Source organism: Lineus longissimus, chromosome 1, assembly GCF_910592395.1.
Source record: "Lineus longissimus chromosome 1, tnLinLong1.2, whole genome shotgun sequence".
NCBI lineage: Eukaryota > Metazoa > Nemertea > Pilidiophora > Heteronemertea > Lineidae > Lineus > Lineus longissimus.
Window position 1 is genome coordinate 6,172,418 of NC_088308.1, and position 24,898 is coordinate 6,197,315.

Below are 24,898 nucleotides of genomic sequence, written 5' to 3' on the forward strand. Positions count from 1 at the left end.
GTAGTTGCATCTGTAGATGGTACATGCATCTACTGATTTGAGCTACAAACAGCGAAATGGGAAACGCACGTTGTAAAATACGATGTCAAGGAGAAAGAAATGCGGCCTCATCCATAACTGCTTTTTGAAAAAATGCTTTTATTTTCTATTTCACCCTTGCAATCACTGTAGCAAACGTTTCCATCGGCTATATTTCAGCGAGAAATTCTGTGCTATAGTTGTCACTAAATTGAAAATAACGTGGCAGTAGGCATATCGATTGGATTTCGTAAAATTAGTACAATGGTAGTCATTGTTTCTTCTTACTGCGCTTGTTGTTTGTTTTTTTGTTGTCAAGAATAAGCATTATGGATACAAAAGAAAGCCGAGTTCAATCGATACATCATAAAAGATGCATGCACCTTTGTACAATATTACTGATTTCGACTCTTAAAATGTATTATAGTGAAATCAACTAATTTGGTATTTCCTATATTGCACCAACCGTGAAATAAAGCGCTCTAGCTAGTGTTTCTGTGTAAAAGGTACTTCGGAAAGAATAGGGTCGGACTGGAGCAGCATAGATACAAACCAAAAATAAGTAAGTGGGTTCTTCCAGTTGAGGGCAATGAAATGATGTGCAGCTACCACGTACCCTTCCGTTCAATTAAACACCGATTTACTTAATTCCCGGACACTTTATCCGACTGACAGATTTTCCTACTTAACAGGAATCTGTCGACCCCGACTTCGTTACACCATAGTCTTTCAAATAAAGAAGAATTCCCCATTCATTGATTTATCTGTCCTCTGGAGAAGTGTCGTGAACTGTAGAGGGTCGTAGCCAGCTTTCTGGTCTTGGCCAAGACCAGGGAGCCTTTTGTCCTTTGGGGTTACCTAAATGCGGAAATCCTGATCTTTGGCCCTAAAATTAAGTTGAAGAAAAACCAAACTTTGAAGAAATCAGCCAGGGAGTTCTGGCACAGCAGCTAAGAAGGACTGTGATATTTTCTTACGAAAAAGAGTTTGGTTTGACCAACGGGTTCTTGTTATTTTTACAGGTTATAAGTCTTCGAATACATTCTTTCAGTTAAAAAGCAACGTTCTGACCCCTCACACCGAACGACAGCACCGCCCTCATCTCCCGTTGGCAGATTGGTGCCATGGAAGTAACGTCGAGGATGATTAGAAAGTACTGTCCAACTCAAACATTCATCCTTTTGCTTGTACATTGTATATCATTGTCTTCAACGTACATGTATAAACAGAAGACGGGATTTAGCTGCAGTTGAAGAAGACGGGATTAGCTGCAGTCGAACATTGACGCTCTACAGAGAGGCCAATACCAAATGACAATGACATACACCATCAAGATCACTGACTAGCCACACCTTCGGGGGAAAACTCGTAAATTCTTTGCCGAGAAATCAGAGAGTTACAATAGTCCGAGTGGGTTGAGATGAACGCATGAATTATAGTAACAAGGTTTATTTCGATACCATGGTTGATAAATTAGTCTCAGTCTCTGGTTTGGTCGTGAGACAAGGATCAATAAAAACCAAACTTATATGTATTTGGCAAATTGCTCGCCAAACAGGCATAACTTTTTGCCGTGTTTGGAGAGCTGCTTGCCGAACAGCACTGAAAATCAACCCAGTTGGCAAGCCCGACTTGCCATAGACCAATACTTTCTCCCCAAAAAGGTTAGGCTTGCCAAACAGGTAAAAAATCTATCGTGTTTGGCGAGCCGGCGACACATTAGCCAATCGGAGAGCAGTGACGTCATATTTTAATTAATATGCGCATAATTACAAATGGCCGATTTGTCGCTCTCGATTCATTTTCTTTTACTAAAATCGTCATCATCAACATCATCATCAATATGAGTCGAAGGCAAATCCTGTTGACTACTAAACTCGTGTTCTTGTCATAAATCGTTGGAGAGGAATATGCACTTAACTGATAAGCGTAATAAATGAATTGGGTACATTGCTAAGGTTCTTCGCTATAACTCCAGTCTAATATATACTGTTGACCGCTTTGCCATTGAATGATAACGAGCTCTTCGACATCTATAAATATCAATGAGTTCAGCTCTCCATTCAGGGCCAAAAAAAGTCGCTGGTTGGTAAGCCGGGCTTGCCAAATAGTCACTTCCATCAGTCAAACCATGTATGTGGGCAAAGATGGCGTTGGAGATGCATGTAAGTCATCACTGTAATTTCAAGAGGTCACGATCAGATTAGAATTCCTTTGCATTGGGGGTCGTAGAATCATGCCAATTTTATCAAGTTCGTTTCTCGGCCATTTAGTGTTGGATATATAAAGCAATATCCACCCTCAATCCGTCCGTTTATTAACTGGTTGTGATATTCTTTTTGAAGACTGCTTCTGTGGTAGTGAACTATTCCTCGGCTATCCTTGCAAGACGATTCCCAAATTACCTGAAAGTTGATCAGACAGTGAAACAGTTGTGCGTCATGTGCAGACGCTGTCCCATCCAAGTCAAACCTCAGTCAAACTAAACCACGTGAACCAAATTAACCGCAGTCTTCGTTTCACTTATGGACTTAACGTGACTAACGTGGCGCTATATTCTATCGCCACGTCGTGAGAAGATTGTGCCTAATATGGCCACTTTATAATGGCGTAAATAACGATATAACGCAGACGTGGCGACACAATATCGCACATCGTTAAATATATATATAAGTTTATACAAGCTTCGAATCCTTTTCTTAAACCACTTCTGCGTCCAAGTGTCTCTCCCGAAATGATAAGCAGAGCACAAAATTTTGCTTGAAAATGCTTTCTTGGATGCCAAAAAAGATAGGAAATTCCAAGTTTTCTTCTTTCTGAGAAACCCTGTTTCTTTTTTGTTTCAGAAAATACAATAAGGGCCTGCATGGGATGGATACCCTATTGGATCGGTTACAGCCCCAGGTACAATTCGTGCCCCTTTGTTTTGTTTTGCTTTAGCTGGGGCTTCTAAACCAAGGGTTAAAGAAGGGTTAGAAGTGTTAGATGTGGCTCAGAAGTGTCTCGAACTATAAGGGCCGCCACTCAGTCTGAAGTCTGGCATTCATAACCTCCAACCATTGTGATCATCCAGGCACATTAGAGGGACTTAGATGTTAATCGAATAACGAGAACTCCGGGTGCCTCTCTTTCTCTGGGTGACTTCATCAACACTGTTTCATCCTATCTCTGCCAACAGGCAAAGCGATACCCCCCCCCCCCCCGCCGCCGTCAAAGTGTCACCTTTTTGGTGGCTTTCGGATCAAAGTCTTGACCTCTCTATATGCCTTCGGGGATTTTGCCTGACATTTGTCAGGCATAATCTCTTAAGGGATTTTGCCGAAAACTATGAAGGTAGATTGGCCCTGTATAGGATATGAGTGATCGTATAATGGGAAAAGGTTCTTCTTGCTATTTCCATACTGTACCTTATCACTGACCCTGACACCAGTCTGTCGCAGGTCAATACGGAAAGTTGAAAACAGCTTGTGGTTAGCCAGTCCTGCCTTACCAAAGGGCACCCTCTGGTAGGGTTGCTGTGGACTGCCCGTCGCGTTGGCGAAAGTATAGTCGTCAGTTTGGACACTAAAGATCTAGAGACGTGGATGAAAAGCTACTGTTTGATTCCATTTTTAAGGTAGCTCCTAAGTTTCAAGACAAAAATCTTAAAAAGTGCAAATATTGTTTTAATCATTAAATTTCGCATTCACATTAGTTCTTCACATTTACTCGAACTAACATGACAGACTGTGTCCGCATGGTATAATGCTCCATGAGAGTGTGAAATATTCCGGGACATGTAGCATGCTTCAGAAGGAAATGGTACAATCTACATGTAGCCTACTCAGAAACCTATATTGTCTTGACTTGGAGCTTGTTACTCCAAGTAGAGCATTGTCGCTTGCAAGTGTCCTCCGCTTTTTCCCGTACTGAGCAGATTACTCGCTTTGTGCCAACTTCATTTCTGTCGCAATTGATAATAATATAAGATCCTCAGTATCGGTAGTCAAGCGCAAAGGGGCCAGGGTAAAACATATTGTAGAGGGACCTTTTTGAAACAGCGTCCATCCATCCCTTAAAACAGAATAATTTAACCATGAATCATGATTATAGCACTTTTCTGTTTACTGAGAAATATGATGGTATACATGTACATACCTCCGGTAGAAATCTAACTTTCTTGAAATCAGAAAAGCCACTTGTCTCCCATATTCCACCATTATAGTGTGGCTTCAGTACCTCGGCATAATTCCTGCCATGCAGTGTAATATACTCGTTTCGCACCTTACCAATGCTATGGCAATAAACTGTGACAGGGCGTGGTGGAGTTCCAATGAATATAGCATAGTGCGTGTCACTAGATTCAAATGCTCTTTGTTTTAGCAACTTATCAACGTCTTGACATGAATGCGGTTTTTGGTCGTCCACAGAACCAAATGTTCTATAAAGTGCACGTTTCTCTAGCATTTCAGATACCGGCTGGTACTTATACTTGCCAAGTAAACAAACTGACTTTTGGCTTCCACGTTTTTTTCCTATACTAATGACGTCACATATAGCATCAAGACGGGAACATCTCAAAACACAATCTAATAAACTTCGTGTGACGATTATCAGCACTCCATATGTTCTTGATAAAGCGAAGCCATTGCCCAAGTCACTATTAGGAAATGTTTGGAATGCTGCCGTTTGTATATGGTCAAATACCATGCCTGAATGGTTTGGTTGCCTGTACAAGCGCTGTGCGATGCATGCAAAATGACACTCGGTGTAAACCAAACTAAAATAAAACTAAATCAGAAATGAAAACGTCGGAGCTGTAGCCCGACGAGCGGCTTGCGCGGAGTTTGCATCCATTAAACAAACAAACATACTACATGTACAATAAAAAGCCGACCATTCCTTGGTCGGCTCTTTGGTCAGCTGGCGCGAAAGACCTTCCCCGCCACGTGAGTGCACGCCGAGATCCGAGTTCACGTCACCCCGCTATTACGACGCAATTACGTCATAGCGGGGTAATCAAGCGCCATCAGGGTGACGTCGGAAAAATAGATATCAGCACCAAGACGTCACAGGGTAGATCCTAAATCCAGGAAATGCCTTAATAGTGCACCGTTCCGCGTGAAAAGGGTTGATGAACTCGGGTCAAATCGGAGTCAACATCGGAAGAGCGCGGTAATTCAGTAAGATTTTGAATTTTTCGCTTTTTTGTGCAATTTCTTGATAGAAACTACCTAGTGTAGAATAGGAGGTGGTTACTTGGCAACCGACAACTTGGTAATATTGTTGTTTTTTACGCCACACTCAGTGCGCAACCAACAAAGGACTGATTTGGTTCCGAGATTGTGCATGCTTGTGCCAGAACCAAATCGTGTTCAGTGGAAACCTCCCCTCACACTGAACTCGATTCCCACAATGCATGCGCCAGCGTTTTGTCATTTCATGCCACACTGCAACCAAAATAATGCAAAACGTCTCAAAAAATAGTTTACTCATGTCATGATAAAAGAGAAGAACAAGCATATTGGCAGGATAATCCGCCTTGTTCTTTAAGAAATCTTCCTGAAAGCACAACTCATCATGCGGACCTGCAAATTCACAAGTAAATAGCGAGAAGTCTCCAAAATAGCGCCACTTGTTTCTGGTAGTGACTACACACTGCTCAATGCACAATTTGGCACTTGCGATTAGATAACTGCAAAGATCAAGGGGCGAGTTCATCACGCTGTGGCTAGACGGCAACGACGAAGATGAACAAAATACTGCTCGCAGGATTCGACCTGAACCAAGATAACAAGAATATCGTACGCCAGACCGAATTACTGTTTCATCGAGGTCTACTTCAAAACACATTGTGTAGTTGCATCTGTAGATGGTACATGCATCTACTGATTTGAGCTACAAACTGCGAAATGGGAAACGCACGTTGTAAAATACGATGTCAAGGAGAAAGAAATGCGGCCTCATCCATAACTCCTTTTTGAAAAAATGCTTTTATTTTCTATTTCACCCTTGCAATCACTGTAGCAAACGTTTCCATCGGCAATATTTCAGCCAGAAGTTCTGTGCTATAGTTGTCACTAAATTGAAAATAACGTGGCAGTAGGCATATCGATTGGATTTCATAAAATTAGTACAATGGTAGTCATTGTTTCTTCTTACTGCGCTTGTTGTTTGTTTTTTTGTTATCCAGAATATGAATTAAGCATGATAGATACAATAGAAAGCCGAGTTCAATCGATACATCATAAAAGATACATGCACCTTTGTACAATATTACTGATTTCGACTCTTAAAATGTATTGTAGTGAAATCAACTAATTTGGTATTTCCTATTGCACCAACCGTGAAATAAAGTGTTCCAGCTAAAAAAAGGACTAAAAATAAGCGTGAAGTGAGTTGAATCATACATTTCTTGGATTCTAGATCTTGATTTTCTGATTCTTTTTGAAGATGCTCTAGCCTGCGACGCATCGACCATTACTGTTGAACTGGAGAGGCGTCGTATGGGATCGGAAATATCTTTGAATTACATAGATATTGTATTTTATCGTATTAGGGAACATAAAACCCATTGTTGCACTTGATACAGAACATCATTAGGTTGGATAACGACTTTCTGTGACTAATGTAATACTTTTATATTCGTTTCCTCAAGGTTCATGATGTACTCACTATTATTCCAGTGCTGTGACTTCAAGGCTAGCCATTGCCGTCATGACCGCAGACCGTGCATGCGTGGTGTTATGACCGTTAATGGCCAAAACCTTGTGTACCGTATCACTGGCGAGAAAGGTCATTGTGACGTTGATTATTATTTCTGGTCATCGTGAACATAAATATTGTGTTTACATACGATGTCAACTTTATTGGAGACGAGGTTAATAGCGTTGTCTTAAGTTTCGCGAGTATCCATGGGTTGTAGTTATCATAATCGTGTACCATTCGGCACTTCGAACCGTCATTCCCTTCGCCCTTATTTTGCCGGTATCAAACATATCTTGATCGTGAAGGGCGTCAGGCGGGCAGCTTTCAAACGTTACGAGCTTGGTCACGCCGAGAAACAGCAGGTGCAGAAAATAAAAGCTTGACGAGAATGTTGATGTTGGTATCACTGGCGTTTTTGATATGCTGTTTGCCATATGCGATCTATGAGACGGTATTTGCGGTAACTGGGGGATTTGATTATGGGAGAACGGACCTGTTGCTGGTGGAGGGAATCGCTGCCTGAGGAACTGGTTTGACCACTGAAGCCAACTATGCTCTCAACTTTTACCTTTACGTCCACGGGGGAGGCAACAAGTTCAGATCCGACGAGTGAGCGTGTTCCAGCGTCTTTAGCACCACTTCTTCCTCCGGAAGAGAATTCTATAGTTGGCCTATTTGCCACTTAATTGAAATGACCACTCTCCGCCTTTGTTTTTTTGTTCTTGATGCTTTGATTCCGACCTTAATGTTAAATACCACGTGGCCGTGTGAAGTGTTTTTCGATAATCGGAAGGTCAATTATCCGCTATATATCATATCAAAATCAAATCAAATAGTTATCAAACTATTTCGTTTTGATATCGATTATCTAAAAGTATGTCAAAATTGAATTTCATAATCTTCGGTCGGACACTAATATTTTGTATACCTGTTTAATAAGGGGGTCATTTCGAAAAAAACTATTTATATTTGGACATCAAACACAGCAAGAGTTGTCATGGTTGTGAACTTTCATGTCAATGCGACCCAAGATCGGAAAACAATGTCGATATCGTCTCTGCTCACATACAGGCGAAGCCAGGATTTTGAAGAGGGGAGATCGTTTTCCAAAAAAGGGATCTTCGCGGTCAGTGTAAATGTCCTCTATAGCCGCTGCACGATTTACCCATACCATGAACATTTTCTCGGAATGGGAGGGGGGGGGGTCATTTGAGCGCCCTCCCCCTGCCTACGCCTGCAGCTAGTATAGTGTTTGGACTGAAAAACGCAGTCCTTCCTGACAAACACATGATTACAACCTTGTTCTCTATGAGATGACCACCGGTCACGCACATTAAAGCATATGATATAATCGTCACTAACGATATTGATATACCTTAATTAATCGGGAAATTAGCAGCAGTCAAGCTTCTGGCGTCAAGCACGATGCGAGGGTCCATAGTGTTGCTTCTTTCCGCGGTCTTCGCGGTGACTGTGGCTCAGAAGAACCCTAACTGCGCCAACGGCCGCGGAGTGATCGTGCATCTCTTTGAGTGGAAATGGACGGACGTCGCCCTGGAATGCGAACGTTTCCTAGGTCCGAGGGGCTTCTGTGGCCTTCAGGTAATGCAAATGTTGGCATTATTAAATTGTTGTGCAGTGGCTACGATTTGTATGTTTCTTTTTGGGACATAGCCGGTGACTAAGGGTCAAAGTTTTTGGCCACTTTTTCGTATATGCGAATTTTCAAGTGTTAGTATAAGACTTGATTTGTCATTATACATGCCGTTCATCGATGATTCAAATTGCCAGTGCGGCCAATTACATGCATATACGGTAGACATGGTATATTCCTATCCAGCCTTTGATGTTTTAAGGATTCTTCTGCTAGGTTTCGCCTGCAAATGAGCACATCGCAGTTTGGCAGCCCAGTTATAACCCAGTCGTCAAACGGCCATGGTATGAGCGGTACCAGCCAGTAAGCTACAAGTTGGTCAGCAGGAGCGGCAATGAAGAGGAGTTTGCCGATATGGTTACCAGATGTAATAATGTTGGCGTCAGGTGGGCTTTCAACTTTTTAACATTGACGGCTGCAGTGCCTCCCCATTTTGAGATGCCTTGCGAGTATCAGATGGGTAACTCTGGCTGGTCAAAATAATGATTAGGGCCTACACTCTTCGCAACATGATAGTGGAAACAAAATAAAAACATCTTGGAAAATTAATCTATCCTTTACTGAACCCCTGAAGTAATAGACTTCTTATTGTTGAGTATGTACATGTAAAACGCATCCGCCGTCATTTGTGGTCATCTTTGGTTTCAGAGTTTATGTCGATGGCGTCTTCAACCACATGGTCGGTGCGGGATCGGGTACAGGGAAAGGAATTGGCGGCTCAGGCTTCGATGCCGGTGGTCAGTCCTTCCCTGGGGTCCCTTTCGGTAACAATGATTTCCATACCAAACAAGAGTGCGGGACGAGCAGTTGGAACATCGAGAGCTATCAAGACGCTAACCAGGTCCGCAACTGTCGTCTCTCTGGTTTGGTCGACCTTAACCAAGGTCATGACTACGTCAGAGGGAAAATTATTGACTACATGAATCGTTGTGTTGGCTATGGTGTCGCCGGTTTCAGGCTCGATGCTGCCAAACACATGTGGCCAGGAGACGTCTCCAACATATTGTCCAAGGTCAACAGGCTCAACACCAGATGGTTCCCTGGTAACTCTGCTCCATTCTTCTATCAAGAAGTAATCGATCTGGGTGGCGAACCGGTCAAGGGGACTGACTATACCGGTAGCGGGCGTGTCACTGACTTCAGGTATGGCATGTTTCTCGGCCAGGTCATCCGTAAACAGAACAACCAGAAGATGAAGTACTTGAAGACATTCGGCCCAAGTTGGGGTATGCTTCAAGACGGCGACGCTTTTGTTTTTGTTGACAATCATGATAACCAAAGAGGTCACGGTGCGGGTGGACTTAATACCATCCTCACATTCTTCGAGGCTCGGATGTACAAGATGGCTAATGCCTTTATGTTAGCATTTCCGTTCGGCCAGCCTCGTCTGATGAGCAGTTACATGTGGCAACGGAACATCCAAGGAGGCAAAGATAATAATGATTGGATAGGGCCACCACATAATGATGACTACTCAACCAAGGACGTTACTATCAACTCGGATGGAACCTGCGGAAACGGCTGGATTTGCGAACATAGATGGCAGCAGATGTTTAACATGGTTGCCTTTAGAAACAACGTGACTGGGACAGCTATGGAGAACTGGTGGGACAACGGGAACAACCAAATAGCATTCGGTAGAGGCAACAGGGGTTTTATTGCCTTCAATAACGAAGATGGTGGCACCATGGATGTGACATTGTCAACGGGACTTCCGGTCGGGCAATACTGTGATGTCATATCCGGCGAGAGGAAAGGAAGCACATGTTCGGGGAAGACTATCACCGTTGACGGCAGCGGCAAGGCTAGATTCAACATCAATTCTGGCGATTCAGACCCAATGGTTGCAATTCACATTGGTGAGAGATTGTCTTTCCCTGTTTTTAGCTTTCGTCGTGTTGTGGATCTGTTCCACAGATTGATGCGATATATTCTATGCGATACATTTTAGACTCGAACAAATACCTGTGACCAGTCAGGCAAGGGTACCTGGGAACTGCGAATTCGTACGACAATATCAGGGATTTCCAAAATCCCTCGAAGCGCCACCCAATGCGAACGCCTATCCCATTGTTCAAACTCCCGATTACGATGTCGAACAATGTGATAGGCGTTCGCGTTGGCGTTTGGTGGACTTGCGAAAACTCGCTCTGACCACTCGAAACTCCCCGATTCAACTATATATGCCAGGAGACCAAAGCGTAATTTCCCGGAGATAGCTAGATCTGCAGAATCTAAGGATGTATACTAAAAACTTCCATCAAGATTTTAACTCTAAAAATGGGGGGGGGGGGGATCAGCTCGACAATTCTCGGAAACATTCCGATTCTCCCGCACTATAGTCATCCCCAGGAGTCGTCCATTTCTGGCACCTAATTTATAAACAAGACTCGTGCCATCTCTGGTGGTGGTGGTGGTGGTGGTGGCATGTGGGGGGGGGGGGGGGGAGGGCTGAAAACTTTCATATTGTTATACCCATTGCAGGAGAAAAACTTGGGGGCAGTTCTTCTTCGGGAAGTTCTGGTAACGGAAATACTGGAAACACTGGAAGTGGATCTTTGACACCCAGCGGATGGGAGAGGACAGTAGTGCTCATTAAGAAGACAACCAATGTGGGAGAGGATTTGTTCATCAGAGGAGGCGTCAGTGCAGCAGGTAACCTTCACAACTCCTCTTATAACTAAGGCACTTGCTAGAGGTACAGGACCTGTATCCCCAGAGGTCAGAATGCTACATGTGAAGGTGCTTTTTGACTGATCTGGGTGAATCTCGAAGCGCTTTCAATGCTTTACATGGCAGATTGACCTGCGAATGATAAAGCGGAGAGCAGGAAGCATGCACTCCCATCACAATCACGGGACGGTTTTGTGGAAACCTCATTCACAGGCTTTTTCAAAAGCTGAAGAAAAACCTTCATTTCCAGGAGATTAGTTTGAAGCGATTAGGCTACATACACTGGCTGGCCATGGCAAGGTGGGTGTTAATGGATTCAGAGTGGTTGAAGAAGTTGTTTCATTGAAGCCGCTTCGAGGGCCTTGAATGAAGCCATTGGCGGGCAACATCATAACCAGGGCGTTGGCGGACGTTTGAGGCGATTGAATAATATGATAAATACCGTTTCCCCTTGCAGGTTGTACCAGCGATGCCGAAACAAGCGCCTGTTCGATTCCGATTAGATACCGGCAGATTGGCAATGGTCACTTTGTCAAGTATGAGGCGTGGGCGACCGGTGACTCCGTCCTGGACTGGTTTGGCGCGCAGTCTAGCCAAGGAAAGTTCGGCGGGTGGCAGGCGGCTGACGGGTCGCCTATGGCATGGACCACCAATGATCAGTCGTCAGCGGCTTACGTCTCGACGAATAGGTAGGTTTTTCCCAACTGCGCACCCCTGCAAATGATAAGGCTTATGCGACACGCTTTGTAGATTATTTTGTTATGTTTTTAGAAGGACGCCTTTCATTGAGAATGAGACATTTCCGTCGCATTGTGACATGATGCGATGAGCGCCCGGGCTGGCATACGCCTACGCCTACAGGGGACGTCTTGGGTTGTATAAGGCTCTTTAGTGTTTGTCTTCCTAAAGAAAGGTTGACTGTATCAAGACAATAGTGAGGTTTCGCAACCACCCGTTTAGGCCCTACTACGACGTTTATCTATTGTGTGAGTTTACCTGAACAATAGATAAACGTCGTCGAAGGGCCTAACCGGGCGGTTGCGAAACCTCACTAATCTCTGCTTTCTAAGTGTTCCCGACGAGGATAGTGACATCATATATATTCATTTTCCTTTCCCTTCGTTACAGTTACGGGTCTCATTACTGGATGTGGGACGTAGACATGGACTGTTCCAGAAGCAAAGGCGGATGGTTCGAGGTTAAGGCGCGTATCGGACACCAGCAGAATGGATTGGAAGGCCTGCTGGCTCAGTCGCAGACGTGTTCTGGGACCCATGGTGGAAGTCGATCGTACAGTACATCACATCACATGGGACTTTGTGGCAAAATTAATGTGTTTGAATTTGATAAAAACGGATGCCGCATTGATAACTTTTGATTCTTGATCAACAGTTATTTTGATGGAATCACTGGTGTCTGGCCATCAATACCTTGTAGTTCGAGCCATTAAAAAGGCATTTCTAAATATTCACTCGTTTTGTTGATCTTTTCTTGGTCTTTATCGTTGATACAGAACAAAGCTATGAGATCTGGTTGACAAGTCCAAAGATCCACATATGGATGACAATCACACAGCTGGACAAAGTCACAATTACACCTTCGACAAGGTCACAATGTACTTGACTAAGTACAGCCGAGACAAAAATAGATCACGGAGCAAGTCACAACAGATCATGGACAAAGTCACAATCACTAAACATGTTAGGCACTTCATTTTATTCAGGATAAAAATATTCTTCTAGCAAGTATAACCCATAGGTATATATATATACCCATATGGTACGACAAATGCAGTTTTCCTAGCTGCTCAGTTTGATTGTAAAATAAATCATAAGGCATATGAATTACTGTAACAAAGACTCAAATGCGATAACATGTATGATCATTACCAGACTCACATTGTGCATGCACTCCTTTAAACACAGATCTACTGTAAACCCAGAAATATATGCCGCCATTTCATTTTGCAGTCTCGTTATTGCAACGATTGTGTACTTTTAATTTGGCTTTTCGTATCAATAGTAATTTCAATAAAGATTTTCTTTTTGCTGCCATGCATTTTTTTACAAATATCTGTGAAAGCAAAAAAGAGCAGCTGAATTTTTCAGAGTTTGCAGTATGCTTATCTCTCCTTTAGCTGACAAATTGGCAGTTCTGTATCAATTAATATACATGTATTTCATATATCAGCCAGCATTAATATTCAAAATTCATGTTCTTAGGCAGAAAAGAGTCATAAATAGTCGGTATACAAGACAAATATATTTTCATTTTGGTATCACTATCACCATTTCAAAGAAGGTCTGTATTGAACAGCCCTTTGTGATTCACTGCACTCCTACATTATCAAAACCTTTCCGAGATCAGTTAAAAGTCAACACATTAGTAATTGTGGGCCCTGGACAGTTCTTTTCGTGACCTCCTGTCACCGCTCATAATAGAACTGTGAGACGGTCTCTGGTAGTTTCCAGTTACTGGCTTTTAACTCGACTATCTCCATCAACATGTGGCGTACATCAGGGTCAGTGTCATTTTCGATAATCATATCTCGACAATGTGATATTACTTCCTCCATTTTCTTTGGCGAGTTTTCATACAAATTTTGACCAACATCATGAAGTATGCTGCACAACAGATCAGTCTGAAAAAGACAAACAGCAGGAGTGGTTAAACACAAAATGATTGCAGCTTTTCTCAACTATATTTCACCAAGGAAAATACATGTACTGCTTATTTTTTCCTACAATGACTATTCACAGAACTACATTATGCATAATCTTTTCAAACTTTTGAAAGCAAAGGTATTTTGAGTTTGATATTAAGGTAAACATGTAGTGGAAACTCCAAAGTGGACACCTCTAACTTCAGGTCACTACGTTTGGTCCCAAGTTGGTTGTCAGGGCGCCTCTCTGACAGCACTTGTCAGTCCCAAAGGTGACCTTGATAGAGAGGTCCTACTGTGCTCCAATAAATAAACTGTCGATGCCAGAAGAATGTCTTGTTCATCTTTCTGGGAGAGAGCGGGGGGTCAACAGAGACTAAAAAATCTTGACATGCTAAATTCAAAGGTACTGTACCTCTTCTAAATTTTCCACACAAGGTTTCTGGCACAAAGTGCAAAGACAGTCAAAGACTAAAAATGTGAACGCATTGATCTGCCTTCCTTTGACGGTAACCTTTTCATTGATACGTATCATGAGTCGAACAAATGCGATCCAATGCGCCACACCCGTATTCCTCATGGTCACATGATCTTGATACATACGTCGACAAGCACCGATAAGTCCGCACCTAAAATTGTATTCTGGTATTGCTGATTCCTCTTCTGCTTCATATTCGCGCTAAAATGAATGAAACAAGTGTGATAATTTGCAAGAATAATGCTTTTTACAATTCTAAATCCCAGTTAGTGCAAAATGGTGCTCTGATCAAGTTATCACAATGTGGACAATCTCACTAATCACGGGTTGTGGTTTTGCATGAGGCAGAGAGACAAGTGCTCTTTCACTTCGAAGTGAAGTTAACCTGCTATGGGCAGTGATTAGTTGAATATCCTACCCTTACTACCTATTCCTCTAAGAAACGCTTTGGATTTCCTGTATATCTATATAAAAAGGAGGTAGATTTGAACTCCACTGCTTTTCATACTGAAATCACAGTGACCATTATTTCATTCTTTTTTCGCAGTCACTTGCCTGACATATGACTTGACATATTCCAGCTGCCGTTCTGTAGTAGACACCCCCGAGACATGCTCTGTACACAACCTCTTCAGCTACTTTTTCAAGAACATGGCTTCCTAGTGCGCTCGGTTCTGAAAAATAAAATTACTGGAGGAACTAATTTCTGACTAGCAACATCAGTGTATTTTCTTTGCTTCAAATCATATGGACAGTCCCATTCATTCAGATCTTTTAAACTTTGAAAGCATGTACATTTGTACTGGTAGGGTAGTAGTACATAGCAAATGTGAAATTGCCAGTTAACCAACCCTTTTGCTGCAGGTGACGTGGCTTCTGCTTTTTTTGCTCCCGCACAGAGAAATGATGAAAAAGGCAAAAATTAGACAATCAAACCAGGTACATGTACTTACTTTCAATGGCTTTCTTGATGAAGGGCCTAGCAGTGACATCATAGCCGTCAAGGTCTATCTGATCCCACCCAAGAACCTCAACCATGGGGAAGACTGAAATGTGGGCTTTAAAATTAGTTGAATAAACATTGAATACGACACTTCAGAACTTCTATCTCAGAAGAAAAGACTACAGTACGGTTTGCGCATAACTGACTAAGCAGTTTACAGACCAGGCATGCAGAGCCAGCTGGCTCTGTGAGCAGAGAGCGGACTGGTCTAGTTGCTCTAGCCTCTAGTCTAGACTTAGTCGAATGAACCATAGCCGTATATTGGCTGAGACAAATTACGCCATCTTCCTTGAAGTATTTTTCCTTTTTTCGTCTGAAGTTTTAACTATAAGACTAGTCTTAGACTCTATTTTTAAGGGTAGGTATAGCATGTATATAGGCTTAATAGGCCTATACGACACAACCAGCACACAATCGATACTGAGATCGTGAGATAGCATAGCCTAGGGCTAAATACATATGCTCTGCTTAAATTGACTACGATCACCCTCCAAATTATATACCTTTTTTTATCCCTTTTAACAGCGAAAACGAAGAAACGGTGATCAAAAATCAAACCGGAAGTTCAAGCAACATTGAGAAACTCCAAAGAAAAGAGATATTTTTGTCACAATAAAAATCGAAACATTGACTCGTAATTCGATCATCACTTTATGTAAAATATTTTGAGACATTCATAACTTGTACACATATTTTCAGAAAAGAGTACGTGACCTTGAAATTCTGGAAAAACCGAAGTCCCCTCAGCGATTTATTTTTGTTTCCCATATTTGGCACAGGCGCAGGCGTCATAATTTATTCATACGAATGAGGTTATGGGAATCCCCACGTACATTCTACAGTCATGCAATGACGCTGCAGCATAAATTATGCCAAATTTGGGCAACAAACAGCCGCACCTGGTGCGAAAAATTAAAATCGCTCGCGGGAAATACGAATTAGCCTCGATCCGCTCCATGGTCATCCCCATCTATTAAAAGACTTCAGCTCCAGTGACGTATTTACGATAAATCCCAAAACGAGGCCGTACCACAGAATTGGCCGGGGACCAAATAATGATCAGCCAACAAGCCTGTATGGGCGGTTATTGCCGCAAATATTCACCAACGCGCGAGGGATAGCAAGTTACTCCTAGAAGCCGATGAGGCGTATAGTTCGTGGCGCGTACAGCTGTAATTTCTAATCTGCATTTCCTAGAATCGTTGTGAGGGATAGATACCGCCCATACCCTTCCTGCTACCTTAATACTTCTGGGTTGTTCCAGAGCATGCGGTGTAACCAATTCCATCCCCGACCCATCTTTAAACCACGCAAGGACTCCATTGAGAGGGCAGTCGAAACGTCTTCTGTCCGGTTTTACAGCTATAAATTGTTCTGTCATTTTGTCTGGAGATGGCGCTGCAGTAGTTGCCACTTCTGATTAGTTAACAGTTTTGGTACTTCTGAGTAGCAGCCGACGAAATTGCGCAACGGCTGGTGAAAGGTTACAAAACTTCAGATTACTGGAGTATCATTCACATATGATTTGGTGTGTGACTTTTACATGACCGACCTCAATCGTCTTATTTCTCCTAGTTATTTCTCTTCGGTCAGATAAACATCCTGTCAGCTGTTGAGCACCTCCATTCTAACAATGAAAAAGACCAAACACACGTCACAGGCCCTTGCCCCTAATACATGTACTCAAGGGCCTGTGCTCACGTCATCCGATCCATCCACCAGACTTCTTCTTTCTTGGGTTCTTATGATCTCTGTACTTCATGTTGATGTTTTTTTCTTATTTTTACCAGATTTCAGTTGAATTGGAATCGTCATGGCTCGCTGTTTATTCACAAGATCATACTGTCGACTCTTGAGCTCCAATGCACGAGAGAGGAAAACTAAGGTAATGCTTGATAGGATGATCCGTGTGGACCATGCTGGGGAGTTTGGAGCCAACAGAATCTATGAGGGCCAGATGGCTGTCCTGGGAAAGACTGAAGTGGGGCCAGTTATTCAGGTGAGCTTAATGCCGTAATGTGTGTGATTTCAGCTGAGGGTCTGTTTCTGCCCGAAGCTTCTTTAAAATACCATTCAAAAGTGTCTTTTAAAGCATGAAATTTGGCCCAAGACCGGCATTTTACTTCAAACATAACAACTAAGGCTGGATTCTCAAGAAAGTCCGTTTTTAGCCCTGGTTTTCAAACACCACTTGCATATCGCCTTTCATACTAGATGTTCATGTACGTTGTTGCAATGTATCTTTCAGAAAATGTGGGATCAAGAAAAGGTGCATCTGAAGAAATTTGAAGAGTTGATTCCACAAACAAGAACAAGGCCTACTGCTATGCTGCCACTATGGAACATTGCTGGCTTCGCTTTGGGTGGGTAAAAAGTTGTGTGGTGCAGAACTTTCTGCATGAAGATCTCGTGTGAATATTGTTTCCTGGACTTATGTACTTACTCCAAACAGACTTCAAATGGCTTGGGATTGTGACTAGACATTAATCATGATCTGCAGTCGGCCAAGATCGTAATAGATTGCTTGCGTATATGTATGATGGAAATTGTATTTCAGGGGCCAGCACTGCGTTATTGGGTAAAGAGGGTGCCATGGCGTGTACTGTGGCTGTTGAGGATGTCATAGGCAATCATTATACCAGGTATGTATCATTATAACATTTATCTGTGATGCAGCTGAGTTCTTTTGAAAATTGACATTGATAATTTCAAGGCTCGGAGCTGGGGCTGGGAAAAACATGACTAAAGCAGGTTTACAGTTACGGATTTTTTGGCTTTCAGTCAAATCAGGGAACTTGTAGAGGATGATCCAGAAAGACATAAAGAACTGTTAGAGGTCAGTTTATTTTTTAGTAAATGTGTGATCAAAAACTCAGTACTTAGTTTAGTTTTATTTTTTGCTATGATGGACAATGAGGTCATCAGTAGCATACTTTCACTTAAGTTTGAGTTGATTCTCTTCGGGCATGGACGCTACGAGTTGTCTACCAACCTTCTTCAGAAAATATTTGTATATTACATCCCGGTAACTTCCTTCTTTCATCCAAGAAATATCCAGCTAATATATTTCTTTTATTGCAGACGATAAAACAATTCAGAGATGAGGAATTGGAACATTTAGATACTGGAATAGAGCATGATGCAGAACAGGTGGGCACATTTATCACATTCGGTTTCTTTTCCTTGTAGCCAGTGCCTTTTAGCAAGATATTTTCATGCAATGTTTTACTCACTATACAAGCCTTGCAGATTCGTTAGGCTATAGTAAAAAGCAGAGACATTTCTGTATTGCCTGATACATCAAGCATACATTTGAATCTATATTTGTTCTCTCTGAATATAACTCCAATACAAAATCACAAAACCATGTGGAACTAAATACTTAAATCAAACTACATATTACATGTATACATTTCAGGCACCTTTCTACAAAGCTCTGACACAAGTTATTAAAGTTGGTTGCCATGGTGCCATCTGGATTTCAGAACGAATATGATGTATGCACCTTTATTGCGGAGGAATCAATTTGTTCTCGGTAAAAGTGTGAACTGAAGGATCTCAAGCTCATTAATAATGACTTTATTGGACTGAAGAAACATGTGCTTTGTTAAGTTTTAAACTATGCACGCGCAACAACAGACTTTCTTGGACTAAAGGTACAAATGTGCCTTGTAATGATATGTTTCAAACTATGAGCAACAGAAGTTTCCATCTACCACTGTTGGTCGTATATCAATCCTTGAAAGGAGGAGACTTGATGTTCACCAGGTCGGCATGAATTTTCCTGGAGTACGTGTTCCGATTTGATTGCGTATAGAACAACATGATTTGTCTCTGTGCTTTCAAATTGAGTACCACGTGAGAGCGTTAAGACAATAAGATGAACAGTTGCGGAATGTTGAATAATGTGAATGCTAGCTAAAGCAGTAAAGGAGATGTCTGCTGTCCTTGTAAGAGCTAAAAGGCTGATTTGCATAGCAGTTTGCAACAGTTGGCAAAGCTGGTAACTAGCAATCAGACATTAGTGCCAAAAGGAGATGAGTTGGCTCTATTTGTTTAAAACATGTATTAACATTCAAATAACAATAACAAAATGCATTGGTTTTGTTAGGTTTTTAATACTCCGGTGCTATCATTTTGCTATAATATGGTGGCCTACCATATGCCAAACAGAAGATGATTTATGGGGTGACGACAGGGAAGGTATATTTATTTCAGCTCGCAGTGGTATTTAGTCCTACATGTGCTACTTTTGTATCACACATGTAGCCCACTACTTGTAACTAGCAAGGTGACACACAAAAAAAACTCTCCAACTTTTTATTTTGAGTACATTTAACTCCCAAAATATTGATATGGTGATATTTGTCAGATCAGCTGAGATCAGTACAGTTATTGAATGTTTTTAATCCATTATCACGGACCTATTACAGAACAGTTACAAAATCTACAAATTGGATGTATTCTGTAGGCATCGAGGCAGCTTTTATTGGCCATTTTTTGCCCTCCTCCCTTTCCCAGGTTTTGTTGGCCGAAAAAGGCCGTTGTCACCGTATATCACGTCGCTAGATTTTTCGAATTTGTTTGCTAGGGACCTGCTTCTTTGGCTGGACGTATCACGATATCATCATCATACACGGTAATGCTCTTCCTTCTGATTGTACTCAGCTTAAACCTCCTCGAGCAACACGTTTTGCCCGACTCCCTGTAGACAATTAAAATGTGGCCATTCCAGTATGAAATACTTGGCTCCTGGTCGCATTTCATGGCTGGACCATGGTCAAGGCGCAGTAACTTCCATTCGTCTTCCTCTTCCAGTAGCTGGTACAGGCATATCTCTCTTGGCTTCTTCGTATTTGTCATACCACCAATCATGAACAAGTCGCCGAAACCGTTGCAGCAGGATCCGAAGATTTCAAAGTCTTTGATGCCATGTTCACCAGTCTTGTTCAAGCAGAGCTTGTCGCCTTGCCATTCGTAAGACGATATACTGGTTCGTGAGAGCGTGAAGATGAAGTTGTTCCCGGCGTAGTTCACGTACCTGTGGTCGCCCATGGGTAGAGATGTAACAAGGGTTCCGGAGTCGTCCAGCACCGCAAGCTTTGCAGCGGCGAGTCCATGCATGATGTAATAGTTGTCTTGCTCATCTACGTCAATGCTCGTGGGATTTTCCAGATGAGGAATCGCCATGACACTTTGTCCTTCTTCTCCTTCGGGCCCGAGCAAGGTTCTGATGCATGGTGGATCGGTTTGAAGGAGGACGATTTCCCCTTCTTCGTTTATTATCATTCCCCTAGAATTTTTCACGTTTTCCGTGATCACGTTTTGAGATGATCCATCCGAGTTGAAGATGATGATCGAGTCGGCTAGATCTTGTAGGGGGTTGACACTCTTGCTAGTCAGAAAAGCTTGCCTGGTGTCACTTAGCAAGCCCAGGCAGAAAACGAACCGAAAGTTGGGAAGGAAATCCCAGGAAGTACTGCCACAGTCCTCCAACTCGTAACCATTGATGCCGCGGTAGAGGTTCATGGAGGGAATCCCCCTTACTTTAGTTGACGAATGGCGTTTAGGTCGGACTCTTATCGCGTCGGATTCTGTTTTACTGTTACTCCTTCTGATGGCATGTAGTGGTCTCTCTCCTTGTGATACAAGCTCTTCGTAGGTTGGGGGACTATTGGGGGATTCTGCGTGGGCGACTGGTGTCTCGCATATCCCGTACTCCTCCTTCAAACGTTTCTTTTTTACCTTTGCATCAATTGGCCCGGCTTCCTTTCGGGGCGCGAATGACCCTGACGACTCGTATTCTTCGCAGGGAAGCTTTGCGTGAAATGACTCTTGGCACAAGCGCCCCATCGAAATATCTTCTGGTTTGGTGAAGTCAACATGAAGAGGGAACCTGTCGCGTTTCTCTTTAAGTAGCTTTATGACTTGGGAAGAACGTGACTGTATTTCCTGCTGGCTATTCTGCGAGTACAGGCTAGCAGCTATATCCATACAGTCAGTGTCCGCCAGTATATCATTGACGAGCCTATCCCTCTGTCTTGAGGCAGACTTCATTTGCTCATTGTACAGCAGAAGTATCTCCTGAATCAGCTCAGTGCCCATTCCGGTGACCTCCTGGAGTATTTCGCTGGCTTCAGATGCAATGGCCTGAAAATCAGGCGACAACGCGGCAAACAAAAGCTTCATCTGCTCAGCTGCTTTTGGCGTATTCACCAAAGCATATTTTCCCGCCGCGCTTAGTTTGAAGGTACTGTGGTCATCATGGCCTATAACCAAACAAACGTCGCAGATAAACTCCCTGCAGTCAACGCAGCGATGTTTCAACAGCCTCGGTTCGTCGGCGTGTTTTAGACACAGTTCCTTCCCTGATCCCAGTGGAACGACACAGTGCTGAAACTTCTCTTCGTGGGCATCGCCGCAGTCAAGGCACAGGGCGAGGCGATCACAGTCGGAACATTCCCGGTGTCCAGCGGTCTCCTTTTTCTCTCGGTAGTAACAGAGGGTGCAGCATTTATCTGGTCCAGGCGGGTTCTGGAAAAAGATTTGAGAAATTCTATTTGATTACATGTTCCTGCTAAAAGGTGTTGTCAAAGGAGTTTCCTCAGTGGCGCGTACTGTGGGTATAACATTGTGCTCGGGGCTGTTTAGTGCCCCTGGTGGATGATTATGGTGATCTATCGTGACTCCATTTTGCCAATCTCGGTAACACCAGAACTAACCAAAATCCACAAAATGGTAAAACTACTATCAGAGGGTAATGTCACCTTTGGTCTGCATGGCCTCCGAACAATAACTTTTCCGATTTTTGGTGTTTGAAACAGTTCTAGTGTTCAGATTGGCAAAATGGAGTCATCACCTGGGATATTTGCAATGGTACATCGCAATTGTATATTCTATTGGCGGAGTTCACAGTGTGATCGATGTAAACCTCGTTTTACGAAATTATTTGTACGAATTGGTCCACCTGAAATGATGTTCATCAAATGAAAAGAAATCTGCAAACTACATGTATCAGTCATGCAATTACTTTATATACCTGTGAGTGTTCTTCTCTCGAATGCCGCAGTAGATTGTCAGGAGTGCTTTCTTGTGTTGGCCTTTCTACGCTCACACCAGCGGCTTGAAGAAAAAAAGAAGTGGGATGTCGTATTAACTGTGGACCAGTTGAGTTTTGGGTTGCTGGATTTAAAATAATCGATAGTGATACATAATGTTTCAGTAAAATTTCGCTGAAGACGAATAACATCCTTTCGCGTGAATAATGGGAGATCTTTAGATTTAATTTCATTATTTGGGCCGTATAGCGGTGCATCTCCCAATACGAGGCATGGCGTTTATTCTGTTGCGAGATTACTTACCACAGTTCTTCTCAAATCTTTCTTCTTGTTCTGTTATGTATTGCTCCAAGAAGTTCAGCCGAAGGTCATCCAGCATTTTCTTTAGCTTGGTGTAGTTCATCTTGCTTATAACGCCGCATCTGAAAAATGTAAGGAGTTATCTTCTTGATTTTATCATTAACTACCGGTGTGCTAAATTCCTGTCTCGGAACTGAACTGAACGACATGTAGCTGGTCCAATATGTCAGTATCATATTCCATCGAGGCCTTCCAGTCCTGGCGAACCAAGGCTGGCGAACTATACTGCGTCATTTCGTCTTGAATCATAAATCTATGGTTCTCCTTCGGTAACCCGATCTAAGCCTATACCTGTTCATTGTATCCCACAGCCTCGCCATGTCGACGGCCTCATCAACCTCTCTCCGCGACAGAAGTTCAGCCGTCGTGAGGTACTCCTTCATCACTCGGAGATCCGCATCTGTGACATCTTTCAGGAGTTTTGTGAAGATCTCAATGTGGACTTTGTTCGCCATCTCCGACGAAGCACTCCTAAAATGGCAAAGTTGTATGTTTATAATCATTGATCAGTATCAAATGTGCATGTGGTCAGCGACTTGTGAATATCTTTTACAACTTTAACAACTACAGCAATGTTGCAAAGATTGTCGTATGTTATATATTAACGATAGATATAGAACTGTAGGCCTATGAGGATGAAAATGATCGGTAGAGTTCAGCCTGTGCCGGCCACTTTTATTACCGGTATCCAGTATGCCCCTGGGGTGATGGTTACTTACACTTGAAATGTAAAGTGGCGGGGTGGCGATGCTGTCTTCAAAGGGCATATAGAGAGAGTCTCAAACTACATGTTTACACTTACCTCTGGTCCGGCAGAGTCCTTTCCGCCATGATGCCAGTGTGTTTGCGAATGTTACATATGAAAGTGAACCAGTCGATGGGTTCTTGAACTGGAACTATGTATACGGCTGCGTCTGATGTCCGTAGATTATGGCATCTTCTCACTTTGCGTGACCGTCCTTGCTATTAGCCCTCGATCTGTGATCACATATTGTGTTACACACTTGTTCGTGACTCTGATATATCGTTCTGCTATCAAATAATAATTATCGACCACTTTTCATAGGCCTAGGCCTATGCCTAGGCCTGCACATTGAACTCTACCACATAGATGTTTCACGGTCGCGTGCGTTTTGACAGGATGTTTATATCATCAATTCTTCCAGTTTATAACATGTCAATATCGACAATTGTTCAGAAGTCTATGTCTCGTGATAGATGTTTGGCCTTTAATGGCTTTCATGTGTGTTTAACCTTATCCGTGAACACTATCGACGGGCCATTCATACAAATGGAGTCCCAGAAAAAGCCTACTTCTTGTCGGTATTCGCTAAATATATTTACATATCGAGGAATTCGCTAAACAAGAATCTAATAAGCAATGCGATGTAAGTCTCTTAATTAGTTTGAAGTCCAGTCTCAACAAAGTTTAGAGCCCATACATCATGTAAGTCGAAATTGACATCAAGTAGGGCCTGGCTTGTTGGTTAAAAAACTTGCCCATAAGACGACCTCAAGCCCGCAAGTTTTGCCACTGGATATTGATTGGCCGCCAACTGGGGCAGCCAATAAGGACGAGTACTTCAAGTTGATGCCAGCTTGCCACTGATGAAGTTCACTGCGGTTCTGGATAGGCATGCAGATCTACATTATCTCCTGCACATTAAATATCAGATGCCATCGCAATAAATTACGGCATGGACCGCCTTTACATTGTAAGAAATGAGGAGAGGCCGTTCTTTTTAAAACAATTCTTCCACCGAAGTTTTTCTCGTTGCATCCCATCTGAGGACATCATCAGCGGGTTCTTTTGAGTGCGGACGTAGGGATCGAGCACTCGGAACCCCAGGATCTCCCTATAGCTAGGATGATCGCCTTGTAACATGCTTCTTCAACGTGGGCGGGAGACAACACTGTTGAGGTACTTCACAGTCATCACATACACTTATCCCCGTTGGCTGTGACAGCAGAACAAAGTTATAGACTTCACAAGTACCAGACACGGAGTGAAAAAATCCAGGGACACCCTCACGCGATCAGCCCCAAGTAACTGCCTTTTACAAGAAGAGCTGCCATTTCTATTGTGGCTTGTAAAAATGGGCATATTAAATTAATGTTCTCATAGCACTTTTGAGAGCAATTCTGACACCTATTATTGATTAAACATTTGCTGCTGAAGAGAGCATGTTTATACACACTCAAATAACTCAGTGGTCACCTATTGTGCCAATCAACCCATGGCAGAGGTGGCTACCACTTCAGGGCAGGTTTTGTCTAAAGTGTGGACCGAACGAACTCACCCCTG

General features: G+C 42.8%; 4 protein-coding genes across 5 annotated transcripts; 2 read left to right on the plus strand and 2 right to left on the minus strand.

Annotated features, from left to right (window-relative positions):
• The first annotated feature begins 8,130 nt into the window (after positions 1–8,130).
• On the plus strand, positions 8,131–12,471 carry LOC135486939 (alpha-amylase-like). Its single transcript, XM_064770132.1, has 6 exons — positions 8,131–8,307; positions 8,576–8,745; positions 9,008–10,218; positions 10,844–11,014; positions 11,490–11,721; positions 12,161–12,471. The coding sequence occupies exons 1-6, from the start codon at positions 8,131–8,133 to the stop codon at positions 12,408–12,410; spliced, it is 2,211 nt and encodes a 736-aa protein (XP_064626202.1). The 3' UTR covers positions 12,411–12,471.
• Positions 12,472–12,733: 262 nt separating this feature from the next.
• On the minus strand, positions 12,734–15,913 carry LOC135486941 (MIF4G domain-containing protein-like). Its single transcript, XM_064770148.1, has 5 exons — positions 15,890–15,913; positions 15,126–15,218; positions 14,728–14,846; positions 14,110–14,373; positions 12,734–13,673 (listed from the first exon to the last, which is right to left on the minus strand). Exons 2-5 carry the CDS (start codon positions 15,208–15,210, stop codon positions 13,458–13,460), a joined length of 684 nt encoding a protein of 227 aa, XP_064626218.1. The 5' UTR covers positions 15,211–15,218; positions 15,890–15,913; the 3' UTR covers positions 12,734–13,457.
• Positions 15,914–16,595: 682 nt separating this feature from the next.
• Positions 16,596–19,273, plus strand: LOC135486949 (5-demethoxyubiquinone hydroxylase, mitochondrial-like). 2 transcript variants are annotated; one of them, XM_064770161.1, is made up of 7 exons: positions 16,596–16,703; positions 16,966–17,174; positions 17,424–17,538; positions 17,733–17,817; positions 17,957–18,011; positions 18,257–18,325; positions 18,594–19,273. In XM_064770161.1, the coding sequence occupies exons 2-7, from the start codon at positions 16,989–16,991 to the stop codon at positions 18,669–18,671; spliced, it is 588 nt and encodes a 195-aa protein (XP_064626231.1). In that variant the 5' UTR covers positions 16,596–16,703; positions 16,966–16,988; the 3' UTR covers positions 18,672–19,273. The 2 variants fall into 2 exon arrangements, with proteins under 2 accessions (XP_064626231.1, XP_064626239.1); XM_064770169.1 differs by lacking the exon at positions 16,596–16,703 and adding an exon at positions 16,849–16,913 and having other exon boundaries at positions 17,012–17,174.
• On the minus strand, positions 19,274–23,677 carry LOC135486933 (uncharacterized). Its single transcript, XM_064770117.1, has 5 exons — positions 23,396–23,677; positions 22,885–23,064; positions 22,537–22,655; positions 22,215–22,297; positions 19,274–21,709 (listed from the first exon to the last, which is right to left on the minus strand). Exons 1-5 carry the CDS (start codon positions 23,422–23,424, stop codon positions 19,763–19,765), a joined length of 2,358 nt encoding a protein of 785 aa, XP_064626187.1. The 5' UTR covers positions 23,425–23,677; the 3' UTR covers positions 19,274–19,762.
• Between the last annotated feature and the right edge of the window lie 1,221 nt (positions 23,678–24,898).

Bases quoted from the DNA above. Each gene is read 5' to 3' on its own strand.
- LOC135486939 (XM_064770132.1), top strand. From the start codon at position 8,131: ATGCGAGGGTCCATAGTGTTGCTTCTTTCCGCGGTCTTCGCGGTGACT. The intron at 8,308-8,575 runs GTAATGCAAATG...TTCTTCTGCTAG, and splicing joins GGGGCTTCTGTGGCCTTCAG to GTTTCGCCTGCAAATGAGCA. The intron at 8,746-9,007 runs GTGGGCTTTCAA...CTTTGGTTTCAG, and splicing joins TGTAATAATGTTGGCGTCAG to AGTTTATGTCGATGGCGTCT.
- LOC135486941 (XM_064770148.1), bottom strand. From the start codon at position 15,210: ATGGTTGAGGTTCTTGGGTGGGATCAGATAGACCTTGACGGCTATGAT. The intron at 14,847-15,125 runs GTAAGTACATGT...TTTATTTTTCAG, and splicing joins CATCAAGAAAGCCATTGAAA to AACCGAGCGCACTAGGAAGC. The intron at 13,674-14,109 runs GTACAGTACCTT...TGTCTTTTTCAG, and splicing joins GTGTGGAAAATTTAGAAGAG to ACTGATCTGTTGTGCAGCAT.
- LOC135486949 (XM_064770161.1), top strand. From the start codon at position 16,989: ATGGCTCGCTGTTTATTCACAAGATCATACTGTCGACTCTTGAGCTCC. The intron at 17,175-17,423 runs GTGAGCTTAATG...TGTATCTTTCAG, and splicing joins AAGTGGGGCCAGTTATTCAG to AAAATGTGGGATCAAGAAAA. The intron at 18,326-18,593 runs GTGGGCACATTT...TATACATTTCAG, and splicing joins TAGAGCATGATGCAGAACAG to GCACCTTTCTACAAAGCTCT.
- LOC135486933 (XM_064770117.1), bottom strand. From the start codon at position 23,424: ATGGCGGAAAGGACTCTGCCGGACCAGAG. The intron at 22,298-22,536 runs GTAAGTAATCTC...TTTTTCTTCAAG, and splicing joins AAGATTTGAGAAGAACTGTG to CCGCTGGTGTGAGCGTAGAA. The intron at 21,710-22,214 runs GTATATAAAGTA...ATCTTTTTCCAG, and splicing joins CGAGAGAAGAACACTCACAG to AACCCGCCTGGACCAGATAA.